This window comes from Denticeps clupeoides, chromosome 6 (assembly GCF_900700375.1).
Source record: "Denticeps clupeoides chromosome 6, fDenClu1.1, whole genome shotgun sequence".
Taxonomy (NCBI): Eukaryota; Metazoa; Chordata; class Actinopteri; order Clupeiformes; family Denticipitidae; genus Denticeps; species Denticeps clupeoides.
This window is the reverse complement of record NC_041712.1, coordinates 614,850-642,280: the sequence shown is the minus strand read 5'-3', so window position 1 is coordinate 642,280 and position 27,431 is coordinate 614,850. Positions and strand designations below refer to the sequence as shown.

At 41.5% G+C, this 27,431-nt stretch overlaps 2 protein-coding genes across 2 annotated transcripts; both read right to left on the bottom strand.

The window, feature by feature from the left end:
* Positions 1-5,767: 5,767 nt before the first annotated feature.
* On the bottom strand, positions 5,768-14,554 carry LOC114792857 (V-set and immunoglobulin domain-containing protein 10-like 2). The gene is made up of 10 exons (XM_028984341.1): positions 14,406-14,554; positions 11,505-11,780; positions 11,139-11,414; positions 9,504-9,761; positions 9,156-9,416; positions 8,760-9,050; positions 8,323-8,631; positions 6,460-6,582; positions 6,152-6,176; positions 5,768-6,050 (listed from the first exon to the last, which is right to left on the bottom strand). The coding sequence occupies exons 1-10, from the start codon at positions 14,485-14,487 to the stop codon at positions 5,975-5,977; spliced, it is 1,977 nt and encodes a 658-aa protein (XP_028840174.1). The 5' UTR covers positions 14,488-14,554; the 3' UTR covers positions 5,768-5,974.
* A 2,817-nt stretch (positions 14,555-17,371) lies between these two features.
* On the bottom strand, positions 17,372-24,501 carry LOC114792105 (V-set and immunoglobulin domain-containing protein 10-like 2). The gene is made up of 6 exons (XM_028982986.1): positions 24,329-24,501; positions 19,997-20,350; positions 19,640-19,915; positions 19,268-19,543; positions 18,819-19,076; positions 17,372-17,406 (listed from the first exon to the last, which is right to left on the bottom strand). The coding sequence occupies exons 1-6, from the start codon at positions 24,498-24,500 to the stop codon at positions 17,372-17,374; spliced, it is 1,371 nt and encodes a 456-aa protein (XP_028838819.1). The 5' UTR covers position 24,501.
* Positions 24,502-27,431: the final 2,930 nt, after the last annotated feature.

Genomic DNA, 27,431 nt, shown 5'->3' with positions numbered 1-27,431 from the left:
TCGGGCTTCTCCAAAATGATTTGTCTTCAATTATTTACACATGCACCTCTGCACTACAGGAATGCAACAGAGTAGAATGGCTTGGTTTAGGGTGGCACAGTGATACCTGTACCTCATTCAATATTGAGAGTGGAGGGATAGATGACTATTCTAATGTTCCATCGCAGCTTCAGCAGGAAGTACGTAATCCTAGGATTTAAACATCAGTCACTATTCTTAAACTGTAAATAAAGAATATAGCATATAAAGGGATTATAGAGATAAAGCTCAGCAACATCAACACATTTAGAAATTGGACTGAATACTTCATTTTTGCAACAGGACTGACAGAAAATTTGACCATATCTAAATTCACCTGATATCATGTATGATTAAAAGTAATGAGGAATTTAACTCTCTGACTGTTAGTCCCTGTCCTCAGATTCACTATTATAATTTTTTTTATTTAATTGTGTGGTATAGCAGCCATTCCCAGCATGATACTGGAAGGTTGAGACAAGGAAACTGATCACCAGCTTTCATTCATTAATGAGTTTCTCACTTTACTACTGTGAGCTAAAGCACACACACACACACACACACACACACACACACACACACACACACTTTAACTGTGAACAACCTGTGTTTTTTGGGGTTTGGTTGTGTTGGCATGAGAGTCTTTAATACATTAAAGCAATATTAATAAACATAAGCAATAAATACCAAGACCTTTAAATGTGATCAGAGAAAAAGTGAGACAGGAAGGGAGGGAGAACGGCAGCCACGACTGGCATTAAAATTTCTCAGGATCTCTCTTGGGCCACGTGGACAAAACTACTTGCCACCATCTGTGTTTTCTGAGAGGGCTGAAATTTGCACAATCGAGAACATCCTTTGGTTAGGGATCCCTTGGTTAGGGAAACTGTAAATCCTGGCCTGTGCCTGGTTGGGTCGGGTTTGTACTCGGTTTCATTTTATTTTAGTCAAATCATTTTTATTCGGGCTCGGGTCGGGTCGAGGAAGGTTGGAGGATTGTTACGAACCGGTCTAGGGGCTCCGGCCCATAACAAAAGAAAGGACACCAACGTAAACCTACTAAGACGAAACGGATAATTTTAACAAGTATTTTATTAACAACTAAATATATGAATAAAGATGAAATACATACGAAACGAATTACAACGAATAACGTCAAACAGAACAGGAAAACAGAGAAAAACAGACAAACACCGAAGCAGGCCGACACAACAAGTTGCGTCGCCTCCTAGGGGAAGCGCAGGGGAAACCGGAAGTGATGTCAAAGGGAAATAGTAGGAAGGCGGGAAGGGTGGATGGCACGGCAAGCGCAGCCCCGAAAAAGGAGACGGAGGCTCCTTTTATTCTGTCTGTCCCACAGCAGGTACAGGTGGTCACCAGGCACCTGCAAACAACACAAAACACAGAACAGAAACACACCCAAAATACCAGGACGTAACAAGGATGCAGACATGAACATGGACAGAGAGGAGGCAGCATCTGTGGGTGTGGGAGAAGGATCAAGCCTGTCTGGGATGAGGTGTAGACTGCCCCGTGGTCTTAATGTTGTGCTAGTTCTGTGGCACATGAGGTTCTGTAGTGTAGTGGTTATCCTATTGGCTTTACTCGCAAGGGGTCCTTGGTTCAAAACCAGGCAGAAACACTTTTTCGGGGCAGTGGTGGCCTAGCAGTTAAGGTAGTGGCCCTGTAATCAGAAGGTTGCCGGTTCAAATCCCGCCACTGATGTGCCACTGAGCAAAGTACCGTCCCCACGCACTGCTCCCCGGGCGCCTGTCATGGCTGCCCACTGCTCACCAAGGGTGATGGGTTAAAAGCAGAGAACACATTTAGTTGTGTGCACTGTGTGCTGCAGTGTACCACAATGACAATCACTTCACTTTCACATGAGACCCAAAAGTTCTGTGGCCAAAATGGGCATGTGACTTGACAATGAAAGCCCATCCCTAGTAGGAACTGGTCCTGTAGAGATCCAGATGCAGTGTAAAGATTATGTTCGGCAAGGCAACTGAAGCACTGCATTATCGGATCTGTAGTTATCAGTGCTTCATATCACTGACCATAATAATAGATCTATAACTAGTGTCCTCAGTAAACAGGACCTAGCTGATCTGAACTGGGATCTAGTGTTGTAGTTCTCGAGACCGGTCTTCTATTGCCCATTAGTGAGGTGTGCCCACTGCTTTCTGCAGAGCGAGGAGATGGTGGAGTGTGCTGAACGGCACCTGATAACGGAATGGGGGGCAGCTGTGTGCACAAGTTTTTTAATAATTATAATGCTTCTATAAAATAGCCCACAACAACTCTTGGGTCACTGCTTGTTTGTCCAGCTCATGAGAGTCCTCTGTGCATCCACACTGCGTGTGTCATGGGAGAAAAACTAGAAGAGCATTTTACTATAAAGCATGAAGATACAATCTTTGTTGCATTGATCAAACAGAAGGTGTGGGAGAACCTGACATCAGAATGATGACATCCAAGCCTTCCTGCATGAGGCTACAGAAATGGAAGCTACAGAGTGATGTTGTGTTTTTATGGTTTACAATGATTGATTTTGTTTATGTAATAGATATTTTCTGAAATAAATGAATCTGAAGGACTCACCACAAGGTTCCTCAAAGAATTTGAGCACAGTGCTTTTATTCTGTGGTCTGACAGAGGCATTAATACACTAAGGATTTTAAATAAATGAAAACACAGCTAAAATTAAAGCTGAATTGGAGACTGACATTGGCATTGAGATCGGAGATGAAGAGAGGGATGATGTGGCAAAGTTTGTCTGGTTGGTTTATCACAAATAAAGCAAAGGAAATGCAATTTAAGATGAACCATAGACTGCATATTACTCCAGTAAAGCAGAATAAAACGATCCCAGCCTTGTCAAAGTATTGTAATAAGTGCAAAATTGAAGAAGGCACATACTCACATTATTGTACTCTATGCATATCTGGAAATTATGGAATGACATCCACAGAAAAATGAATATCATATTTTGTCTAAATGTAGCCCTTTCCCTTCCTCATGTATTCTTATTATAGAAATTCCTCTTAATAGCCCTTTAGTTAAGTCAAATTATAATTTTTTTGTTCTGTTGATCTGTGCAAGATGTATTTTATTACTGTGGGTGTCCTAGCATCTCACAGTGGATAAACAGCATGTTAGAATTCATGCATTTACATTTACATTTTACATTTACAGCACTTATTAGACGCCCTTATCCAGAGCAACTTACAATCAGTAGATACTCTTAGTTTCTTTTTGAGAGATGAGCCTTATAATTTTCACAAGCTTTAGTCCATTCATTACTTACTTGGGCTTTAAATGTATATCAATCATAACAGCAGGACTGTATGGGTTGGCATGGTAAATTGGTTTTGATGCAATGTTGTATTGTGTCTGTACATTCCTGGGCACTGAAAAAACATGACATGGGGACATTTCTAGTCCACCTGAAAGATCATTTCAATTTACCTAAAAAAACTAAAGCACTTAAAACATTTGTACTCTTTTATGTTTTTAGGTTACTACAATAGTAGCCACACATAGTTAATATGGCATGTAACCCCTTCCTGCACTCAAAATAATCTATTACAACTGCAATAGACCCGTTTGTTGGTGTTTGACAGTAACAGAGCAATTGATGTGAGAACAGGGACATTTTGCTTTCCTGACCTATCAAAGCAATGGGCAAACTCATAACAGCAGATGACTGCAGAGGTTAGAACTGTGGAGGACCTCTTAAATTGTGCACCAAATAATTTGATGGTTAAAATATATACATTCTTATCCCACACAAAGCACTCACCAGAAATTTGACAATTCTGACATGAAATGGCATGGCCATACAATATTAAAGTTAAAGTGACATGATTGTCACTTGTGATACACAGCAGCACAGCACACGGTGCGCACAGTGAAATTTGTCCTCTGCATTTAACCATCACCCTGAGTGAGCAGTGGGCAGCCATGACAGGCGCCCGGGGAGCAGTGTGTGGGGACGGTGCTTTGCTCAGTGGCACCTCAGTGGCACCTTGGCAGATCGGGATTCGAACCGGCAACCTTCTGATTACGGGGCCGCTTGGTGGCCTAGTGGTTACAGCAGATATATTGTCACTATCAGATATGTTATTAGAATTGTATTAAAAAACTTGTCATCAATCATGATATTTATACAAATCTGTGTGTGTGTGTGTGTGTGTGTCACTTTTTATTAATGGAATTTTATGTCTGTTTTGTGTTTCATGAAGATTTCTTTCTACATCACCCCAATGTATGGCAGTCAGAAATGACCGTTGAATGAAGGAAGGCAACATTCCAACAAGTAATCTTCTCAATACTGTATGCAATAGTAGAGCTTCACAGGTCTCAACATTACTTGGTTGTCCACCTGCACACGTTTCCCCACAGCTACCAGAATGGCCACAGAGGATCCACCACCAGAGGATCTCAAAGGAAGACAATCAGTATGAAATTCAGGGTCTGACCACAGCACTGGACTCAAATATGTAGGGAATTTTTCTACAACTTATTTCATTTTATAACAAACCATCTGGAAATAAGTCTGCATTTTGTGCCACAATCACAAACAAACAGTCAGGAAGTCTCCAGAACTGTTCTCATTGAAACCAATCAAAAATGCTGTGTGGCTGTAAATAGTTTTGAGCTTTTATAAAGCTGTACTTACCAGGTTTGGGCCATGCTGGCCTAACTTTTAGGGTCCAAATACAGCTAAACCTAAAGATCAAGGCAGACCTTGAACAGGCTTTCCTTAGAATTAATGTTGTCTTTAAACGTGGAAGTTAGATATGCTGAAGTTGTGGTGAGAAAGTTGAAGTTGTGGTCTGAAAACGCCACGTTAAAGTCTCAGTCTTCTGTAGTAGATGAGTATGGTTGTTATACCACAGAGCAGGGCAGAGAGAATAATAAAAGCAGGCAGGGTTGCACTGGGAAACCAGCGAGAATGATCATCGCAGGCCACATTGCAACAGGAGTGGGGTAGTCTTATTTGTGGGTTGCTGGGGTTCCTCGTGGGGCACCTGCATCGCTTCTGCTAACTGTCATTGTTATGTTTAAGATTTAGTTTTCTTTAATGGGAGTAGATTCAAGCAAATAATCCTACAGATGTATCAGTCTCTCTATTTATTGATGCACATTCCATACGGTTGCAGATTAGCATAGGAACCAAAGTTTGTGTCCTTGTATAAATTTCCAAACCATGATGTCTTTGTCTCACCAGAGAGTTCACCTAGCCAAGCAATGAATATTCTGGTTACACGTCTTCATATACATTCATATACAGTGGTAACCTTCATGAGCAATAAAGTCAATCACCTGGTTGGTAGAATGGCCACCTACTAATGGCTCCATGAGAATTATAAAAAGTAGACCCTGGACTTCAAATGAATGAGTCAACCAGTAGAGGGCAGCCAAGGTTTATAGATGACAGTGGCACATTCCATCTGACACCCTCAAATGGCACACACGGAGTCTTGTTTATATTCACATTTGTGTGTTTAATTGTGTGTCATATTCTGTCAGCAGATCAGCACTGTTAAACAGAGTCACAGTCACTCAACAGTAGTCCATGTCCGTAAAACTGCACTTCCTTTTATTATTATTACATTATTGCATTTGTTTTCTTTTACAATCCTTATATAAACAAGGCATCACATACTCATTTGTTTAGGACATTTATTTGATAATACATATTGTTTGCTGTAAACATTATGTTTTATTGTAAATTTGCTGAGCATTTGACTGTTTTTAAGTTATAGTTTGTTTGGGTTTAATATGTCATAAATCAGAGTATTTCATGTATTGAAATCAGAATATTTCATGTATTACCGGATTTGTGTATATTTTGTATATTTCCAAGTGATGTGTAAGTAGTTTTGAGTTTTGTTTAACATGGGTTTATCAGTCATACCAACTGCAAATATGCGTGATCTGCATGGCCATATCAGTGTCTTCCCTCATCTCTCCCAGCTGCCTCATCCTCTGGCAAGTTGATTTCTTCCCTCGATTGGCTGTGCTGCCTGAAATGAACAATGAAATATGTGAATTTCAAATACTTTATTTATCATGACATGAGGTCATCAAGGACATGATACAACTTCTGATCAGTGCTTATACGTACATGCCATATATCAGGTCATGAAGGCCTGTGGGATGAGAGAGAAACAACCATTTTTATTTCCTTTTTGCTTTGATGTATAACACACTCAATTTGGTCACTGGTGTAGCCAAATTATATTATTTGTTGTAGTATAAGATTACTAATTTAATATAGCTATTTTGAGGAACAAGCACATGCGAGTCGAAAGTTGAATGTGAGTTCTCTCAATGGCCACATATCATCCTGCATTTTTAACATTAAAGCCTTCTGTGTTCGCCACATAGTCCTGCCCCTGACTAACAGGTATAGATGAGCTACAGGCAACTTACGTGGGCTGTTGTTGCGGTTTCTCACTATGCACATAAAGAGCAGCACACTGGCTGCTGCTGCAACAATCATGCCCACAAGTGCTGCTCCAACCACTGCAGGGTATGCACTGAAGGGTGGGTCCGCTGGAAAAGAGCAGAGTTATTGCCCTCAAACTCAGTTCATGCTAAATCTGACAAAAAGCCATCTGAACGGCCTCAATATCCAATTGTACTGGGAAAATGTATTTTTGTTACAAGGTTAATATTTAGCATATTTAGCAAAATAGCATATTTTGAAGTATTTTGTATTTTTGTATTATAAAATTATTAGCTGCACAATGAAAACTTAATGAAAACTAAATACAGTGCATCCAAAAGTATTCGCAGTGCATCACTTTTTCCACATTTTGTTATGTTACAACCTTATTCCAAAATGGATTTATTACATCTTGATGGAGCTAGGGGAGATTTTACATAACATATGATGTGTAAAAAAAAAGGGAGATCAATAATGACACATTAAAGAAAAAATGTATAAAAGAAAAATATTCTTTATTTCAAAGTATTTCTCATGAACGTCCAAATTACAAAAAATTATAATTAAATAATTATTAAAAAATTCTCATTCTGATTAAAAGAAGCTACTGCAGTTCACCCTGCTTATATACGCTGTGACCTCCAGGCTAGGTGGAGTGGATCTGCTGAAGAAATGGTCAGGGCGGAGTCAATCCTAAAACATCTCATAAAATGAAATTAATTTTCCCCCTCAGAATTCTACATACAACACCCTATAATGAAAACATGAAAGAATGTTACTGTAATTTATTGAAAATAAAAAACTGAGAAAGCACATTGACAGCATGTGCCATGAACAGAGATCTTAAAATGGCTGTGCACCGACGCTTCCCATCCAACCTGATGGTGCTTGAGAGGTGCTGCAAAGAGGAATGGGTGGAACTGGCCAAGGATCGGTGTTCCAAGCTTGTGCTTGGCACCATATTCAAAAAGACTTCAGGCTGTAATTGCTGCCAAAGATACATCGACAAAGTATTGAGCAAAGACTGTGAATACTTATGTACATGTGATTTTTATTTTTAATAAATTTGCTAAAAAAAAAGGATTTAATCCATTTTGGAACAAGTTTGTAACATAAAAAATGTGGAAAAAGTGATACTTTCCGGATGCAATGTAAATACAATCCAAAGGACACATATTATGTGTACCCCTGCAATAGCTCCGAATCAACAGTGTAATTTGTATAATTTTTAATAAACTTTTAACTCCTGTCAGCATAGATGTCAACTATGATGCATCTTTTTTAAATTATTTTTTTCCATTTGACAATATATAGTTTATAATAGTTTTCGTAGTTCATAGTAGTCATTTTCTCTTTTTAAGTTTAGTTTATGAATGCTTGTGAAGTTGTTGATTAAATGATAAAAAAAATCATTTTGTGATAAAAAAAGTAGCTGTATTCCCTCCATTTTTAAATCCAGACCATGAGACAGGGGTGCTCAGGATATATAGCTAACTTTAGATTGGTGCCAGATATATTTTCTAACTGCACTGTATACAACTTGACAAAAACTTGGTGAGATCAGTTTACTCCACTGATTCTTAAAGTGTGACGTATGATTTAGTACAATGTTCATAAGTCATTAGGAAGGACAAGTTTTTTTTTTTTTACCAATTCTCAGTACACACATGCACATCCCCCACCTCCTACACAAAATCAATAAACTAAGAATAAAAAAAAAATAACAGTTAAAAGTTTATTTTCATCAATTAACACAATGCAGTGAATGAAGAGCAGAGAAAAATAAAGCAATATTCGACGTGACCAGAGTTTTCCTTTAAAACAGCATATAGGTGTTTATAGCTCACCGGGGGTCTTGGGTTGAGAGGGATGCCCTATAGTGCGGTGATTGACTGCTTTGATACGAAATGTGTAGAGGCCAGCTGGATCAAGGCCTCCTATCTTGAAACTGCGGATGTCTGGCTGTAGGGTTGCTGCTGTCTGCCATGCGATGGTGCTGTTTTCCCTTCTCATGGACTGTGGCAGCCAGCTGTGTTCGATGATGAAACCAGTCAGGTCCCCTTCTGTCTTCGTAACCCACTCTAAATCAATGTCTGACCGCTGATGGCTGCTGTACATGATCTTACTGATGGTCACATTGGGAGGCATTGGATATCCTGAGATAGAAACAGGTCAGCTGATTACGCAGAACTACATTACAATACATAAAATAATGAGTTCCTATTAGATATTAATCACTGGTAGCTGTTGGTTATATTTGTATTTGTCATATATCAATTCGTACTCTTCACCACAAGCAGGATGGGGATCTCTGCTCCCCCCACAGCATTGGTGGCTGAACACCAGTACTGGCCGCTGTCCTGCAGGCCGTCTGCTTCTCGCACTGTCAGATTGGACCAGGCTGCTGCACGCTGGAGAAGGTACTTCTTGGGCATGTCCACAACACGCTGTTTGAGGTTGTTGTACCAGGTAATATCTGTGGTTGGATAGTTGGCCCTCAGGATGCAGGTGAGTTGGATGTCGCTTCCCTCATATACTGAGACCACACTGCGCTGGGTCACCAGAACTGGGGCTTCTGCAAGACAACCCACGCAAAAGAAAACTCAGATTTATAATATGAATGCCTTTAAATATTCAGCAGAATATTTGAAAGACTGGTTTTAGACTGAGACACTGTTACCCAATTTCAAACTGCATGTCTTGCTTCCTACAAGTAATGGATGTTGGGCATGGCACACAAAGGCCTTCCCACTGTAGGTGGCACTCGAGCGTAAGACCAGGATGTTGGCGTTCTCCTCAGATTTCCCCTGAATGTCTCCTGTGCTGGACGCCCACCACAGCAGTGCTCGGGGAGACCCCCCCTCCCAGAAGCAGGACAACATCAGGTATTCATTGCTACGCGTGGCATAGGCAAAACACTGTGGTTCTCCTGAGGGAAACCCTGAACATGGGATTTCATAATAAACAGTGAACATAAATCAATTTGAATTTGAGTGTTGCAATTTTACAGATTTATGCTTTCACTCACATGCTCTGGTGCTGCAGCTTGTTGGTTTATTGAGAGAAACATGAGAGCCGTGGCAGACAAATACTGAGTTGTTTGCAGTGTCAGGACCTCGCTGGATCAGGGAAACTCTGGAAGATCCTTGCCCATCTTTGCCAGTGGGGAGTGAACTCCAAGACAATGAGGCTTGAGGGACTCCCCCTTCCCAAGAGCACCAGAGGGCCAGGTCAGTGTAGTTATTGTCAGGCAAAATGGTGCAAGATGGAGTCCCATCTGGTGGGTCTACAAGAATAAGGGTAACTCTGATATAGAAATACATTCCTGCTAAATTTGATATTAAAGACAGAAGTGGTAGTAGCCTAGTGGGTAACACACGCGCCTATGAACCAGAAGACCCAGGTTCAAATCCTGCTTAGTACCATCGTGTCCCAGAGCAGGACACTTAACCCTAAGTTGCTCCTGGGGGACTGTCCCTGTAAATACTGATTGTAAGCCGCTCTGGATAAGGGCGTCTAATAAATGCTGTAAATGTAAAATGTAAATGTAAGACGAAATGTGAAGAAATAAATAGGTACTGATCTGTGTGTGAGATTTCCTGTTATAGACAATCAACATACCCTCAGTTCTGCTGCCAAGAGGCCAAGTCCTAATCTCCTAAATGTCACAGGGGCCGTGGAACTGTAAACTCTATTAGTGCCTGTTAAACATTAACTATGATCAGGGACGGATTACGGACGGGGCCAGCGGGGCCACTGCCCAGGGGCCCTTGGGGTGCAGGGGGCCCGTGGGGCCCCTAGCCCAAAACACATTTTTTTTCACATTGGAGAACTTGCAATGTGTAAGTCATGGGGAGAGACCTCTCTTTTCCCAGGGTAATAACCAGGCTGCTGAATAGAAATGGGATGATTAGCAAAAGTGCTTTGATTTAGAGCATGAATTGTATGACATGCAAATAATGTTTGTTACGGTACGATCTGGTTGTGCTACGTTGCTACCTGTCTCTATAATCAGAGATGGGGAACCTGGTTCTAACATTAACGTGAGCTAATGGCATTAGGCCATACTGATTATAATTTGAGATCCAACTTACTTACCTTCTTTTCACGTTTTTCGAGGTAAAAAGCAGCAAAAGATTTTGTCAACATCATTCTGCTTTTACGACACAGTACACCGCACTAGTTTGGACTCACAAGTGGCATGGTGACATAGCAACTAGCCATCCAAGACAATGCTGGCGTTTTTGGTTTTTTTTTTACCCATAATCTGTCCCTGACTATAATCTCTCTTTTTCTGGACATCTTATTAGCACAATTCATGTATTGACCAATGTTTCTCTCTACATCATGTGCTATGAATGCTGTTGCTAAATTACATTCTACTTTGGGAAGGAAGTCATACGAATACTGTGTTGTAAACAAATAATATTTTAATAAAAAATGTCCAAGGTACTATGTCCAATTGAATATTTATCACTTATTTATTTTAATCCCCTCAGTTATCAATGAATTTAGCGAAACAGACCCTTAATTCTTAACTAGTGCTAGTGCACATTGGGTATTTGGGTGGGTTTCTAGATTCTTATAAAATTTCCTCCAAAAATCTAAATGTATTTATTGCAATAAATGCATTTGAGCCATATGCTTTAGTCAGGTGACTCACAGTAAACCGTGAGGGTGATGGTTTTCCTGGAGCTGCTCTTCAGGTATGTGTTTTGTGCCAGGCAAGTGTAGTAGCCTGCCTGCTGACGAAGGATGCTGGGAATTGTGAGTTGGGATCCAACAAACACCTGGGAATTATTGTAAAACCAGACATACTGACTGGCAGGATTGGAAGCAGCTTGACACAAGAAGGAGATAGCTTCTTTCTCAAGGGCTGAAGAGCCTTGCTCAGAAACTGAGGATGGGACCACATAAATAGAGGGCATATCTGGACCATCTGCAGAGATAAAAAGAAAATCTTTCTTTGTTCAATCTGTCTCCCAAATCTCAGATATGATTTAAAAAAGAAAGAACACTACACACTTACAAATGACGTCTAACCACATCCAGTCACTCTGCTGCTGGTTGACATCATTATTTATAGTGCATCTATACCAGCCTGTATGGTTCCGGGTAACTTTGGCCAAATGAACCAAGGTGAGGTTTCCCTTTGCAACAGTTCTGTCCATGCCATCCCAGTTCCGCTGCTCCCAGATATACTTAATGGGCCCAGTACCTTTCTCAAGGTCACAACGAATCCACACGGCTGTGCCCTCTAGTGGAGAGGACTCACTGAAGGTAACATATGGCTTTGATACTGGCACTAAAGGGGAGCATAGAACATTATTATCAAACTTAAAACGAAATAGCATTCATAGTATTAAACAGTAGCTGATAAAATCATTGAAGAGTAGTAATGTTCTAGGGTGGTAGAAGCCATGTGGGGATCAGGGCATACTGTATGTATATGTCAGGGCATTCTTCTGGCATGCCACCATACATCCAGTGTTGGTAGGGGTGCCATCAATGCAGTGACCAGCATGACCAACATAGAGGAAAACACCTTGCAGAGGTGTCACATCTGGCGTGGACAATTGACAATTCATTGACAATTGACCATTTTTTTCTGTGGAACCGGCAGATGTTTTGTGTAAATGCAACCTCATTTGCGAGGCTGACACATATCACTTGCACTCATTTTAATCAGTGTGTAAGCATTTAGGACATTTCTGCAGCAAGTCTACTTTGTAAGCATGGTTTATGAAGGAATTTATGCATCAGCTGAAAATCAGAATCTCATAAAGGGAATCGATGCTTTAACCGAGTTTGAAAAATGAAAAAATTTGATTTGTGCTCAGGATTAGTGTAGAGTAGTGTATTTTTTCAACTGAACACCGCTCCAGAAATCAATCAAGCATTTAAAAATTCCCAGCCTTTCAATAAATACAATTTGTTGTTCAGATCCCTGTGGATGTTGCTGGTGAGTTGTGAGAGGTGTGGTGGGGTCCTTGGAGAATGAGATTTATTTGCCGATTTCTCGTCAGTACCAGCAGCTTGAAAATGTAGCAAGAATAATTCTATAAAGGACTTTTGACAAAATATATTAATATCATAACAACAAGGCAGCGTCTAAGTGCCCACATCAATCAAAAGGGTGTAATGTGTGTGAATAGGGGTAAAAGAATGTGGATAATGGGTAATTAGTGAACTTTTGAGTGACCTGAGTGAACTTTTGGTTCTTTACGAACCGCCACGCCCCCTTTGATCAACGGGTGCGGGGTCACTACTGGTACCAAAAGTACAGAAGGTCACAGCTGGGAGCAGATCCTTCTCCTATAGAGCTCCGCAGTTGTGGAACAGCTTGCCTGTCAGTGTCCGGGACTCAGACTCAGTCTCAGTGTTTAAATCCAATCTCAAAACCTATCTGTTTTCTCTGGCTTTTTGCTAAAGTCCCAGACACTCATTTCACTTCACTTTGACGCAGTGTCAATTAATTTATTTCCAGAGACGCCAGCCCTATTCCCCCCCACTTGACTGATTAGAGATCCATGACCACGACCTTTGCCTGTCCCCGACCTAGAACTTTGCCTGCCCCTCTTGTGACGACGATCGCTAAACGGATTCCCCATTGTGACCACGACCTTCGCCCGCCATTGACCTTGAGTTTGACCTTCAGTTTGTTATCCCATCTTCCTGCCATCCCAGATGCCCTCCCGTCCAGCCTCCATCCTTCGCCTCCTTCCCCGTTACCCCATGGCCCAGCTCCCATTCCAGCTCACCTCCGGCCGCACTATCACCGGCCAAGCGCCTCCGGTCCTCCTCTCCCAGTACGACGACTACTCCACCCGCTCCAAACATGCCTGCGAATGCGTCCCCGAACTCGGCCAGTGACAGATACGTATCAGCCACCGTCAGCCGCTGCTTCTGTTTGGTCTCTCCGAGACACTGAATCAAGCGTACAGACTACTGGCAGACTCCAGTGAAGAGACCACCAGATAAATCCTGGTCCTGGTCAACTGCTAAACGAGGACACATCATGAAACAAACCAGAGCCACCACCACCATCGTTACAACTACAGCTTCAGGGATCTTCAAATGGACCAGTAACATCATTACGGACACGTAATCTAGACCATGACACTGAATACATCCTGGACTTCTCCAACCCTACAACCGTAGGACTTATCATTATATCATCCCCAACCCTGCACTGACACCATTTGCAGGCTCACTCTACCCTGGAAGGGGGTCCCTCTCTGTATCACTCCTTCCCAACGTTTCTTCCTTTCTTTTTTTTCTCTCTCCTACAGCTTTTTTTGTGTGGAGTTTTTCCTTGTGTGCAGAAGGGTCAAGTGTGGGGGTGTCAATTGTAGGGCCTGTCAAAGCCCATTGAGACATACTGTATGTGATTTTGGGCTATATAAGAAATAAATGGTGTTGTTGTTGTTAAAGTGCTCATTTTCGAGATGGTTTTGAAGGACATGCTGCAGCACCTGGTGGACATAGTCTGAGGAGAATATGTCAGGGTTGAAACTTTCACCCCTCACAGCTAAGTTGGCCTTTTGCTGCATAATTACTCTGATTGATTAGTAATTACTGTTTACCTGCTCCACTGTTATTACACTGCATAATGTTTCATTCAGACTCCACATTTTAACTGCACCTCTTCACAGCCTTCTCCCCAATGGAGCTTTCTTTACCACATTAGGTGCACCATCACTCTCATCACAATTCCCACATTAGGTGCACCATCAGGCAGCCCAGAGGCAGCGATAGAAGGCCATTAGAAACATTGTTCACTCAAGGTGTTACCAATTGTTAAAATGAACACTCAACACTACTTCATGCTCATTTTGTGTGCTAGGATGGTTGTTCCTGAAATCACAGATTGTTAGGCTCTCTGGATATGATTGTGAACTAAATATAGTGTAATATAAAACAAGCTTACCCTTTACCACCAATAAGATGGGGATCTCAGCTGCCCCCACAGCATTGGTGGCTGAGCACCAGTACTGACCACTGTCTTGCATGCTGTCTGTGTCCTGCACAGTAAGACTGGACCAGGCTGCTGAACTTTGCACAACATATTTCCTTGTTGTGTTTTTAATGCTTTGCTTTAGGCTGTTGAACCAGGTGATCCCTGTGGCAGGGTAGCAGACCTTCATAGTGCACGTGAGTTGGATGTCCCGTCCCTCAGTAACTGATACAGTATTACTCTGGGTAATCAGAACTGGTGCTTCTGCAAAACAAACCAAAGAATAAGACACAACGAGGAATGTGCAACAGTTGTGCCTAATCACGCAGACAATGATGATGATGCTTTCTGGTGGGTGCATGCCAGAAGTCATGCCATGCGCTAATCGAAATGATTTAATAGTGTCATGAGAAACTGTCAAAGCTTCCAAAGCTAGATATCGTTCTTAAACATATACATTTAAAAATAAAATAAAAAAATGCAATCTTCATGTTCTGTTGGTCTAGGCTGGCAGTATACAAGTTTTTCCATCATAGAGGTTTGAGGGAAAACAGCATTTCACAGCATTTAGGTCAACCAGCATAAACCATTGGGCTGAATTCAAAATAAGTATGAACACTGATAATATAATATGACATTATATAATGAAAGTGAAAGTGAAGTGATTGTATATAATATAATATAATAAAATATAGTATAACAACAGTGTATCATTTGGAATTCTCACCTATTGTCAAAACACACTGCTTCTTTATTAATGGATGCTGGGCATGACAGAAAAAGGTCTTGCCACTGAAGCTGGTATTGGAGCGTAGAAACAAAATGCTTGCACTCTCCTCAGACGTGCCCTGTAGATGTCCTGAGATGGAGGTCCACCACAGCAGGACTCTAGGAGATCCCCCCTCCCAGGAGCAAGACAGCACCAGGTTCTCATTGTTACGTGTGCTACTTGCAAAACATTTTGGTTCTCCGGGGGGGGTACCCTAAATGACAGAATATATTACATTTTAAGCTTATTAAAACAGAGAAAACAACATATCAAAGTAATATTTATGAAATTTTACATGATATTAACCATTCCCACACAGACATGTGTACAATGCAAACAATAGACTGATTAGTGGTCCTGATGACCAACAGGTTTATCACATAAACTATATTTAAGTGTGCCTTTGGCCTCACTGTTGAGTGGTTCTGTTTTTTATCTGGGTGCCAGCTTCATTCTTGTTATTGTAATTCACTTAATTTCCTGTGCCTCGTCCCTCACCTTGCTTGGTATGACACTTCAGTCTGCCTTTCATGCCAATCAATGCACTGAATGATATTCTATTTGTGATTTAACTACGAGAAACATAAGCAGGCCTGAGTATGTGTCAAAACTGTTTTCTCCAGAAACGCTGACTTCTGCAATGGTCTTCTAACAAACCCAAAAAACTGTATACAGTAAGCATTGTGCCTATATTTATTAATCAAATTGTTATTTTTTTAATAAATATCACACGTAACATCCACATTCAATTTGTTTAAATTAAATTTAAAAAAAAGTGCAGGTACAGAGTGCAAAGAAGCTGTACACGATTGTCATTAGGTAGGCAAGTACAGAATAAATATGTAAAGGGGACGGATTGTTCGTGGATGAATAAAAAGGTCCAGTGCTGGGAGTCTCCTTCGCTGTGTCCTGCAGTTGGGACAGCAGAGCCATCGTCCCAAGGGAAGCCACTAAAATTCGGGGAACAGAGCATGGAAAGGGTCCTGAAGAATCCGGTGGGCTGTATGCACACAGATGAAAGTGCTGTTACCAGGAGTTTGATGGTGTTAGAGAAGACATTCCCTGTGCTGTGCATAGGACAACATAGGACACCCTGCTGAGACATGCTGTGAGCCACTGATGACATCTCCTTATAATGAATGTCCTTAGTGTTGGAGACAAGTGTTAGGGTACCATCAATGATAGTTGCCGAGATATTTGTACTCCTCTACCAGTGCCTGCCCATGGATTATGCTGGTGGAATCCTGTCACCTTCTGCTTACCATGTCCTTAGACTTCTCGGAGTTTCGTTTCAATAAGGAACTGTCACACCCCTGCACAAACTCACTAAGCACTGAGCTGATCAGAAGCCTGAGAGCAGAGACAGGAGAACTGTGTCATCCATGTACTTTACTAGATGACATCGTGTACAGGATGAGCAGACACAGGACACAGGAGCCTTGGAGGGAGGCATTGGGGGTGCTGGAGAGGACAGAGAAGGTAGTTGACTTGATCTCTCTATGTCCTGTTGGTCAGAAGTTGATGATCCACAGAGTGAGGTGTTGGGGACTTCCAGATGCTCGGTACCTGCCTGCTCGGTACCCAAATCAGGAGTGGGTTCATAGGTGGGTGGAAGTGGCCCCATAATCAGAAGGTTGCCGGTTCGAATCCTGGACCACCAAGGTGCCACTGAGGTGCCACTGAGCAAAGCACCGTCCCCACAAACTGCTCTCCAGGCGCCTGTCATGGTGGCCAATGCTCACCAAGGGTGATGGGTTAAAAGCAGGACACGACATTTTGTTGTGTCACCATATGCTGTGCTGCATTGTATCATAATGACAATCACTTAACTTTCACTTTCTCAGAGTAAGAAAAGACGTTCTCTGTCAAAGTACTTTGTCACCATCTGTGGTTTTAAAGCTATTGGAACGGAACTGGGGCTAAGGTCTCCCAGGATGAATTTTGGGACGCTGACCTGTAGGTAGACAAGGCCGCTGACCTGTAGGTAGACAAGGCCAGAGTTGGCGTCCGATATAAAAGTCTGGCAGACATTTTGTTCATTGCTTGCTTGTCAATGTGGAATAGCCTGTCTTTGCTTGGAAGCCTTTCTCTTTGTCTTGCCCTTGTCTACTCCCGTTTGGAAACTGATGCTACCGACCCATTTCCGAAGATGCAGCATCCTGATGCTCCCTCAGTCCCAGATTACTTCCTTTCGGTGTACTGCCACTGCCGAGAGAGTGGGAGAGAGTGGAGAGAGATGGCCAAAAAGTTTCTGGTGTATGTGACAAGCTGGACTTCTGCAGCAACACATGTTTGCAAAAAAAAGATGAGGATCAAAACACCAACAAAATATAACAACTGTATAGTGAACTAGATGTTTTACCACACAAGCAGCAACCATGCTTAAAGTGTAATAATACAGATGTTGTGCCAAGAAGCCGTAACAGCTGTATCACCCAATTTCTTTACAGCAATTTTTGGGGGATTGAACTGTCACTACGCAGAAAACATCATGTGCATGGTAAAAGCAATGACACGTCTTTTTCATGGTGGGGTTGCCAGGCTCGGCTCAAGTTGAGATGTCCTAAAAACGGAAACCAGTGACCGGGTCATTAACGACCAAGGCTCATTTATGCATCTCAAGACGTGCAAATATACAAAAAAGAAAGGTTTTAGTGGATCCCAATTGCATAACTGCATACCAAATTAGGGTGCCCATAATGACCTGCTCTAGAACTTGACAACAAAGCACTGGAAGAAAATTGCTTGTTGTGATGATACATCAGGATGATTTACATTTACAGCATTTACATTTACTTTCAATCAGTAGTTACAGGGACAGTCCCCCCCTGGAGACACTCAGGGTTAAGTGTCTTGCAAAGGGACACTATGGCAGTAAGTGGGATTTGAACCTGGGTCTTCTGGTCCATAGGCAAGTGTGTTACCCACTAGGCAGGAACCATGCTGATGACTGGCAGAGGCAGTGCAAAGCTAGTGGTGGACCTGGCAACCCTTCATTCATGTGGATATTACTTTGAATATAAGCAATACACACCTTTATGGAAATTATATATATTATATATATATATATATACACATACATACACACACACACACACACACACACACACACACACACACACACACACACACACACACACATATATATATATATATATATATATATATATATATATATATATATATATATATATATATATATATATATATATATATATATATATATATATATATATATTAGTAGGAGAATTCAAACATAAAAATAAAAAAATGCCCAGTTTTTACTTATTTATACACATGCCCTTTGAGAACTAATATCAACTTTGTACTTCTGGTCATTTTATTAAGTTGTTGCAAAGTACCCTCCAAAATATTGGAACAGAATGGCCAATGAATTCGTTTTTGCTGTGCATTAAAGACATTTGTAGTTCAGGGGTCCTGATCCCACAGGGCACTCGCACAGCTCAGACATTTTCTTGTTCCACCTAGTGTTATTTTTGTCAATGAAATAGACAAAACAGCTCAGTACCCAACACAAACACATATGAAACATGTTCAATGTTTTTTGATATATCTAGCAGTGAATACCAGGAGACAAAAGTACATTTCTTACTTACATGTCTGAATGCTGCAGTTTGGAGATACATTTAGAGCAGCATGAGAACCATAGCAGACAAAAACTGAATTGTTTGCAGTGTCTGGGCCCAGTTGGATGAGGGTGGCATTGGAGTATCCCTGACCATTCTTCCCAGGAGGGAAAGGGCTCCAGTACATCATGGCTTCAGGGAATCCTCCATACCATGAGCACCAAAGATTCAGGTCATTGTAGTTGTTAGCAGGATATATGTTACATATTGGAAATCCCTCAGGTGGATCTGTAAATAAGTAGCGATTATTGATATTATCACTGTCCACATAACTGTATAGTGCACTAGTGGTTAACACACTAGTTGCTTCACACTGCAGAGACAGGAGGATAGGTTGAGTGTAACATTTGCTCCGCAAAATAAAATAAAGAAGCCCAATGAGTTTAATACTGCATATATATTTTCACACGTGTACTTACAGTAAACGTCAAGGCTGACAGTTTTCTTTGAGCTTGCATTAAAGTACGTGCCCTGAACCTGACACGTATAAGACCCTGTTTGGGATCGCAGAATCCTGTTGATGGTATACTGTGGTCCCACTGCCACCTTGGAACTGTTGTAGATCCAGACATAGTTGCTGGGTGGATTTGAGGAGGTTTGGCATATAAAAGAAATGGTTTCCTTCTCCAAGACAGAATAGCCTTGAGTGGTGATAGAGTTTGGTATGATGTCGATGTGAGGAATGTCTGGCCCAACTACATACATGAAAAAATATGTAAAATGATTACATTTTCATTCACATTCATATTTTTTTAACTTTCATTAAGGTAGTTTTTACCATCACAACTTACAAATGATATCTATCCAGGTCTGATCACTCCATTGCTGGTTGACCTGGTTCTTGGCCAGGCACCTGTACCTTCCTGTGAGGTTACGGGCTACCCAGGGAATATTAAAGAGGCTGCTGTTGCTTTGAGCCAGAGTGCGGATTGCACCATCCTGACCCTCCTGCTCCCAGGTGTAGTTAATGGGTCCGGTGCCTTCTTCCAGGGCACAGAGCATCCACATTGACGTTCCCTCTACTGGAGAAGCATCACTTAGAACAATGTATGGTTTTGACACTGGCACTGTGGGAGCACAAGCACATTATTACCCATTTACTCCTGTTACAAGACAAACATATATAACTGAAAAAGCCAGTCACTGACCTAGAACAAACAGGCGCACATAGTAATAATAAAGTCGGACTCCTTGTGGGCTGTCATAAAGAGCCTGACACGTGTAGAGCCCCTCTGCATCCACAGGCAGCTTGGAGATGGCCAGAGAGGCACTGTTTCCAACAACGCTCAAATTGCCCAACGTTTCAGCTAGTTTCTGGAGCTTGGGACCTCCACCAAAGTTAAATACAACTGCCCGGATGGTATCTGTTCCTGGCTTAGTGAAGCTCCAAATGTAGATGTTTGGGAGGGTGGATCCACACTCGATGGTTACTGCATGTTCAACCACACCTTCTATGCTGGTTTCTCTGTAGACCACTTCACCATTATCCTTGACCTCCAAGCCTGTGAGCAAAGTAACAAGTTGAAATTCTCTGTGCAACATTTTCACACTCAAACACAAGCCCAATCAAACTTTGCAAATAACTAATAAACTGCATTCCAGGAGTGAATAAACCCTCTATGGATGCAAAAGATATCAGACATTTAAGAATATGTGGTGTGGGAACTGCATTAACCTATTTTTTGTTTTTATGTGTGCTGGGGCAATATTAATAATTTCCACTTCCACTGATTTAAATGCAATTATCATCATTTTCACTTTTGCTCATCATCTAACAGTTGTTTGTCTATGGTACAAATGTAAAGATTTACCTATTTTATAGTTATTTAAATAACATTTCATTGCAGTAAATGCAAGCAAGATTCACAAAGCACCACGGAACAAATTTCAATTACAATTCTATTAAAAAAATGTCATTTTCTGGTTTAATACATTGTTGATAAACTACATTACAAATCTGCAGCATATATAATTTGTAATTAGGCCACTAAAAGTAAAAGTGGATAAAAGTGTTCCCTAACCTACCCAAGATATCCAAATAGAATAAAATCATTAAGACAATACTAAATAGTTTTCCAACAATAATTTTTTCAAAACGTATATACATAACATACACTTAACTCTCTTCTAGACAAATTTTAAATCTGTGATATTTATATTTTTTGTACACCACAGCCTAAAGATTTGTTTGTGCTTTAATTTAAAAGGTATTTTGCTCCATATGTAAATACACAGTAGAGTTATACAGTATCTTATTAATAGAAAGATAAAATGGCTACACTTCATATCAATGCTACATATTTTGTGTTTGCCACAGCCTTAAGATTAGTTTGGGCTTTAATAAAAAAAAAAAATTCCATGAAAGAACCCAGTCTGTCACACCATGCATCCAGGATGAGGAATAATAGATAAGGAAGCGGCCCCGTAATCAGAAGGTTGCCGGTTCGAATCCCGATCCGCCAAGGTACCACTGAGGTGCCACTGAGCAAAGCACCGTCCACACACACTGCTCCCCGGGCGCCTGTCATGGCTGCCCACTGCTCACTCAGGGTGATGGGTTAAATGCAGAGGACAAATTTCACTGTGTGCACCGTGTGCTGTGCTGCTGTGTATCACAAGTGACAATCACTTCACTTTGTTGTTGTTTGTGGAACAGAGATGAAGAGTTTCGGCTCACCTGCATAGCTGTGGTAACATAATCGGTGTTAGAATATGACCTCAGCAAGAGATTTTGTTTTAAAGAAGAGCAGGAGTGGGCCAAGTAGTGAGCCCCGAGGGACACCAGTAGAGCACTTGCAAGGAGCAGATGTGGTCCCCTTCCATGTCACATGATCCATGCTACCATTTTTTTTTTTAAACCAGACTCATTTGGGTTCTGAAGGCTGTTCTGAGTAAGGTAGTGAGAAAGTTGATTGTAGATGGCGTATTACATGTTGTGATATGTACCCAAAGTACAGAAGGTCACAGCTGGGAGCAGATCCTTCTCCTATAGAGCTCCGCAGTTGTGGAACGGCTTGCCTGTCAGTGTCCGGGACTCAGACACTGTCTCAGTGTTTAAATCTAAATTGAAAACACATCTTTCATGGTCTTCTGTTAAAGTCCCAGACACAGTGTCAATTATTAAGTCCACTTTATCACATAGTCCCCCTGTTAAGCACAGATGGTGTTAAATTCACCCTAGTTAGGCTGTCCTAGTTAGGGTACCGGGCCACTGTAGCACCAATATACCACTATAACCACATATTTCAGTATCGGTCGCACGATGCCACCATCTGCCGCTGCTTCTGTTTGTTTTCTCCGAGATACTGAATCAAGCATCCAGACTACTGGCAGACTCCAGTGTAGAGACCAGCAGATAAATCCTGGTTCCTGACAACTGCTAAATGAGGACTGAGCATGAAACGAACCAGAGGGTCACCACAGCCACCACCACCGTTACAACTACAGCTTCAGGGATCTTCAAATGGACCAGTAGCATCATAATGGACACGTACTCTACACCATGACACTGGACTACACTTTGGACTTCTCCAACCCTACAACTGTAGGACTTTTTCTCTTGTTGATCTTATCTTAACTTATCTTGTTGGACAAACCATTACAAACCCTGCAATGACACCACGTGCAGGCTCACTTTACCCTGGAAGGGCATCCCTCTCTGTATCACTCCTTCCCAATATTTCTTCCTTTTTTTGTGTTGAGTTTTTCCTTGTGTGCAGAAGGGTCAAGTGTGAGGGGTGTCAACTGATTTTGGGATATGTAAGAAATAAATGTTGTTATTGTTGTTGTTATAGGATTGTAGAGAATCCTAAAATTGAGAATTTCTGAGTGGTTGGTGATGCGTTTCTTAAGATTTGTAATGATTCTAGCCCCTTTGAAGGCTGTTGGCAAGGAGGTCCTGAGGGGCGTTAGAGGGGATTGGATCCAGTGAAGTCCAAGGATGGGACCACAAGATACATCTGTGGACATGGACTGCTGGCCAAACCGTGACACTAGTGAAAATGAAGTGATTGTCATTGTGAAACACTGCAGCACAGCACGTGGTGCACACAACGAAATGTGTCCTCTGCTTTTAACCCATCACCCTTAGTGAGCAATGGGCAGCCATGAAAGGCGCCTGGGGAGGCGCCTGTCATTTACAACTCACTACGCCCCCTGCATTCAAAGGGTCACTACTGGTGACCAAAGTACAGAAGGTTATATGGTTATGGGCCATATAGGGGTATGCAACCATAATTGCTAAAGATTCCCTTGCTACCTCCGAGAACAAGATGAAATGGATTTTTGACCAAAAAGCAGTGATATGTCAGAATCGCCTCAGATTATATTTTCTGTGTCTAACGCTGTGCAGCGGTCTTGCTTGGATGGGGCATGGCTGCTACAGTGGTGGCCCAGCGGCATCTTTGCCTGACCCTATCAGGCAGGGGGCTAAACTCCCTGTTGCTACTGTGCCTGGCACGTGTTCTCCAGTTCTGGAGTGCGCGTCACATGTTGACTCCCACATTCCGGGTCATCTGAACATGGTCTTGTGTGAGGGAATGGAGGCTCCACCCACAAGTGCTGAAGCAAATTTGGGATTGGTTTGGCAGGGCAGATCTCAGTGCGCCCCTCTGCGTGGATGCTCAAGCTCGCATATGGCCAAATGCAGTTGAGTTGATCTCACTGACGCTACCTTCATACCACCATTTGCTCATCAGTTTTTGCTTTGCATGGCTCACAAATTAACTGCAAACAATTTTGTTAATGTAATAAAAATAGTGTCAAACATTGATTTAATAGTGATTTACCTAAAGCATTTATTGCAGAATTTCCTTAATTTCATGAAACAATGACATGATGTGTGTAGGGAAAGAGGCTCTGTTCTAGCAATTCAATATTGTTTTATTGTTGTACCAACCCTAAATGGTTCTAGAAAATCTCTCTATATCATAATGGCACTTTTTACTTCAGTATTATTTGTGTTTTACACTTCAAATCCCTTCCTTTTTTATTTACATACACATAATTCTTATCTTATCTTTTCTTATATGCATGTATCTTGAACTACCTCTTTAAAAGAGCATATCTATTCCAATTAAGAAAAACTATTACGTATATTAAAGTTCTGCTAAGATAGAAATGTACAGTTACAGTATGTTTTAGTACATTAAAATGTATTTTATTTTACCTGGGGCATCGTTGCTTTTACTTGTGTTGGATTTGTGTGCCCTGTGGCAGCAGGTTAAATTACTACATGCCTACAGACGTATGACCCTGATAGGACCCTGATAGGACCCTGACTCCACACAATTTATCTCCACATTCTTCCTATTTCTCCTGCTCATTCTTCCAATTGCGGCTTTAGTATTGAGCAATTTTCTCTTTGCATTTTCACAAATGTAAAATAAAATCATCTAAAGAAATGTACAGCCATTACATGAAAACAATCATTATTGCCATGACTAGCATTAAAATGATAAAAGCTGAAAACCGCCACTTACCTTGAAGTAGTGGTAGTAGAATAATACTTTGGCAACAAAAAAATAATCTTACAATATGTTGAAACATGGTGCCATGATGATTTTCAGTCAAATAACAAATAAAAAAGGCAAATGCCAGAATAACAGGGGAAAATAGGATATTATTAACTAACTGCTTGTAAGCTATCAGCATGTTAGAGTTGCAGAGAGGTAAGCATTTCTGACTATTCTGTCCTAAATTATTCAATGCTGCAGCACCCTACACCTGTAAAATGCACCAGTGAGGCCTGGTTTAGAATAACAGAGTGTAAACCTGATACATACATACTAGTTCCATCAAGATTTATAACAAGGATGTTATCAATCCAGTGATTCAAGTGCCAGGCTGTATGCATGTATCTTGAACTACCTCTTTAAAAGAGCATATCTATTCCACTTAGAAAAACTATTGACTGAAAATTCTGTGCAAAGTGTATTCTGTACAAAAAGCAAGGTCGCGTCAGAACATCGCGTCTTTCTGCACCTCTCTACTCACGGCATGTGTCCAAGAGAACTGAACATTAACATAAAGCATTCACAATTTACAATACTGCATTCCTGTACAAAAAGCAAGGTCGTGTCACATATCGTGTCTTTCTGCACCTCTCTCTACAATATACAGTATTAAAAGAACATAAAAAATTTCACAAAATAACACACATGCAAAATATTCCTAATATGTACATAAATTAAAATGAAAGAAATAACTTTTTGCACACAAACCCCACGCACCTCTCACAGCTCACGCCATGTGTCCAAGAGACCTGAACCGGGTCTCAAAAACAAAATAAAAGTCTTTAGGAAATAAGAAAATAAAAGACACAAGAAAGAAGAAATATACTTATAAATCTAGTGTAACCATTTAACTCCGGCACAATAGCTTGCGTAGTATAGACCCAGCTCCCAACCCAACTTTGTGAATAGATTAACGGCGATATTTTTTTTATCGCTGATAAGAGTCTCACGTTAACGCAGCACGTTAACGCCGATAACGGCCCACCACTAATAAATACACACACACACACAACTGTGAGTTGTCCAGGTAAATAGCAAGATCCTGATGTGGTGAAGAATCTGCTGGAATGAATATTAGTTCAGTTTTGCTGGGATTGAGTTGGAGGTGATGGGCTACCATCCAAGATGAGATGTCAGTTAGACATGCAGATTTTGGAAGCAGCATGTACATCAGAGGGAGGAAAGGAGAAGATGAGTTGTGTGTCATTGGCATAGCAGTGGTAGGATAATCCATGTGAGGAAATGACCTCACCAAGAGGGAGAAAAGGAGAGGACCTAGCACTGAGCCTTGAGGGACACCAGTGTAGAGTCTATATGAGGTAGAGGTGGATCCTTTCCAAGTCACTTGGTAAGATCGCTCATCAAGGTAGGAAGCAAACCACTGCCATTCTGAGCCCCGAATTCCAAGCCTCTTCAGGATTGACAAGAGAGTCTTCTGGTTAACTGTGTCAAATGCTGCAGAGAGGTCGAGGAGAATAAGAACCAATGACAGTTTTGCCAATCTGGCCGCATGTAGCTGCTCAGCAACCGCCAGAAGGGCAGTCTCAGTAGAATGAGCTGTTCTGAAGCCAAACTGGTTGGGATCCAGGAGGTTGTTCTGTGATAGATGAAGTGATAACTGATAGCGCTCAAGGATTTTAGAAAGAAATGAGAGGAGGGAAACTAGTCTGTAGTTGTTGATGTCTGTAGGATCAGCAGTGGGTTTCTTTAGGATTGGAAGAACCCTGTCTGTTTTAAAGGCGGATGGTACATGGCCAGATGACATTGAGCTGTTTATGATATAAGAAATTAAAGGGATGAGGTCAGGGGAGATGGTTTGAAGCATTGCAGAAGGGATTGGATCTAGTGGACAGGTGGTTGGGTTGCCTATAGATATTATCTGAATGATTTCATCAGATGTGACCTTTAGAGTCGTTTTCAGAGGGAAGAGTAGGATTAGTGGTGGAGAATGTCTCACAGATTTTTTTCAATCTTTCCTCCGAAGAAGTTGGCAAAACTTGGGTTGACTTGGGTACGGATAAGAGTATGGTTGAGTACGGAGAGACTTCCTGTTTTGCTTTGTAGAAAGCAGTTTTAGCAGCAGTGAGGTTAGTGGAAAATGTGCACAGAAGACTCTGGTAATACAGTAGGTCTGAGTCAAGCTGTGATTTCTTGTATTTTCTCTCCACTGCTCGAAGTACTCTTCGATTACTGCACAATGTATCGGAGAGCCAGGGCGCACGGGGAGAAGTATTTTTGTTGATAGAGGACAGAATGAATCAGAGGTTGGGAGATGTGAAAGGAATGCAGGAAGATACAGATGAAGGTGAGACAGTGTGAAGGTTGTGTAGAGTGAAGGATGGATGGGGGACTGTTGTGGATCCTGTAGGTAGAGTGAGTGTGAAGATCAGGAAGTGGTGGTCAGAGATGTGAAGGGGAGTCGAAGAAAGGTCAGAAGTTGGAGAAGGACGACTGAAGACCAGGTCCAGGACATTCCCTCCTTTGTGTGTGGGAGAGATGTTGCTGTTGGTCAAGGAAAAAGAGCGGAGAAGGGGAAGAAGGCAGGATGATTGGAGTGGAGTGGAGTGACTCTTCAACGCACTGGACAGCATACACTACATTGCTCTTCTTCTGTTTAGGTATCCGGTCTTTGGGATGGACGGGTCTCTGTCTCTGTGTGTTTGCAGGTTTGAAATGGACAGGTATGTGGTGTTTCCCGAAAATCAGTCTTTCGGACCACTTTTGTCCATTGGCCCTGGGATTCAGGTTGTTCTGTGGTCTTCTTCTTGAAGGAGGATCCTGCCTTGATAATTGCCCACTTGGGAAATCCACAGGCTTTAAGGGGTGTCTTTAGATGCCTGTCTTCCTTATTTCTGGCTTCTGTGGTGGTGGGAATGTTCTCTTTTCTATGGTACAGAGTCCTGATTACTCCTAGTTTGTGTTGTAGTGGGTGATGTGAGTCAAACAATAGATATTGGTCAGTGTGGGTGGGTTTTCTGTGAACCTCTATGTCCAGCTTTCTATCAGTCCTGGAAGGCCAGATGGTTGTTATTGTATGTTTGTGTCCACTGAGTTAATATGATCTGTGAAG

Bases quoted from the DNA above. Each gene is read 5' to 3' on its own strand.
- LOC114792105 (XM_028982986.1), bottom strand. From the start codon at position 24,500: ATGCTGATAGCTTACAAGCAGTTAGTTAATAATATCCTATTTTCCCCT. The intron at 20,351-24,328 runs GTAAGTGGCGGT...CTTTGCTCACAG, and splicing joins TCTACTACCACTACTTCAAG to GCTTGGAGGTCAAGGATAAT. The intron at 19,916-19,996 runs GTCAGTGACTGG...GTGCTCCCACAG, and splicing joins TGTGCGCCTGTTTGTTCTAG to TGCCAGTGTCAAAACCATAC.
- LOC114792857 (XM_028984341.1), bottom strand. From the start codon at position 14,487: ATGCAAGACAGTGGTCAGTACTGGTGCTCAGCCACCAATGCTGTGGGG. The intron at 8,632-8,759 runs GTACGAATTGAT...TTTCTATCTCAG, and splicing joins CATCCTGCTTGTGGTGAAGA to GATATCCAATGCCTCCCAAT. The intron at 6,177-6,459 runs GTAAGTTGCCTG...CTCATCCCACAG, and splicing joins AAACCGCAACAACAGCCCAC to GCCTTCATGACCTGATATAT.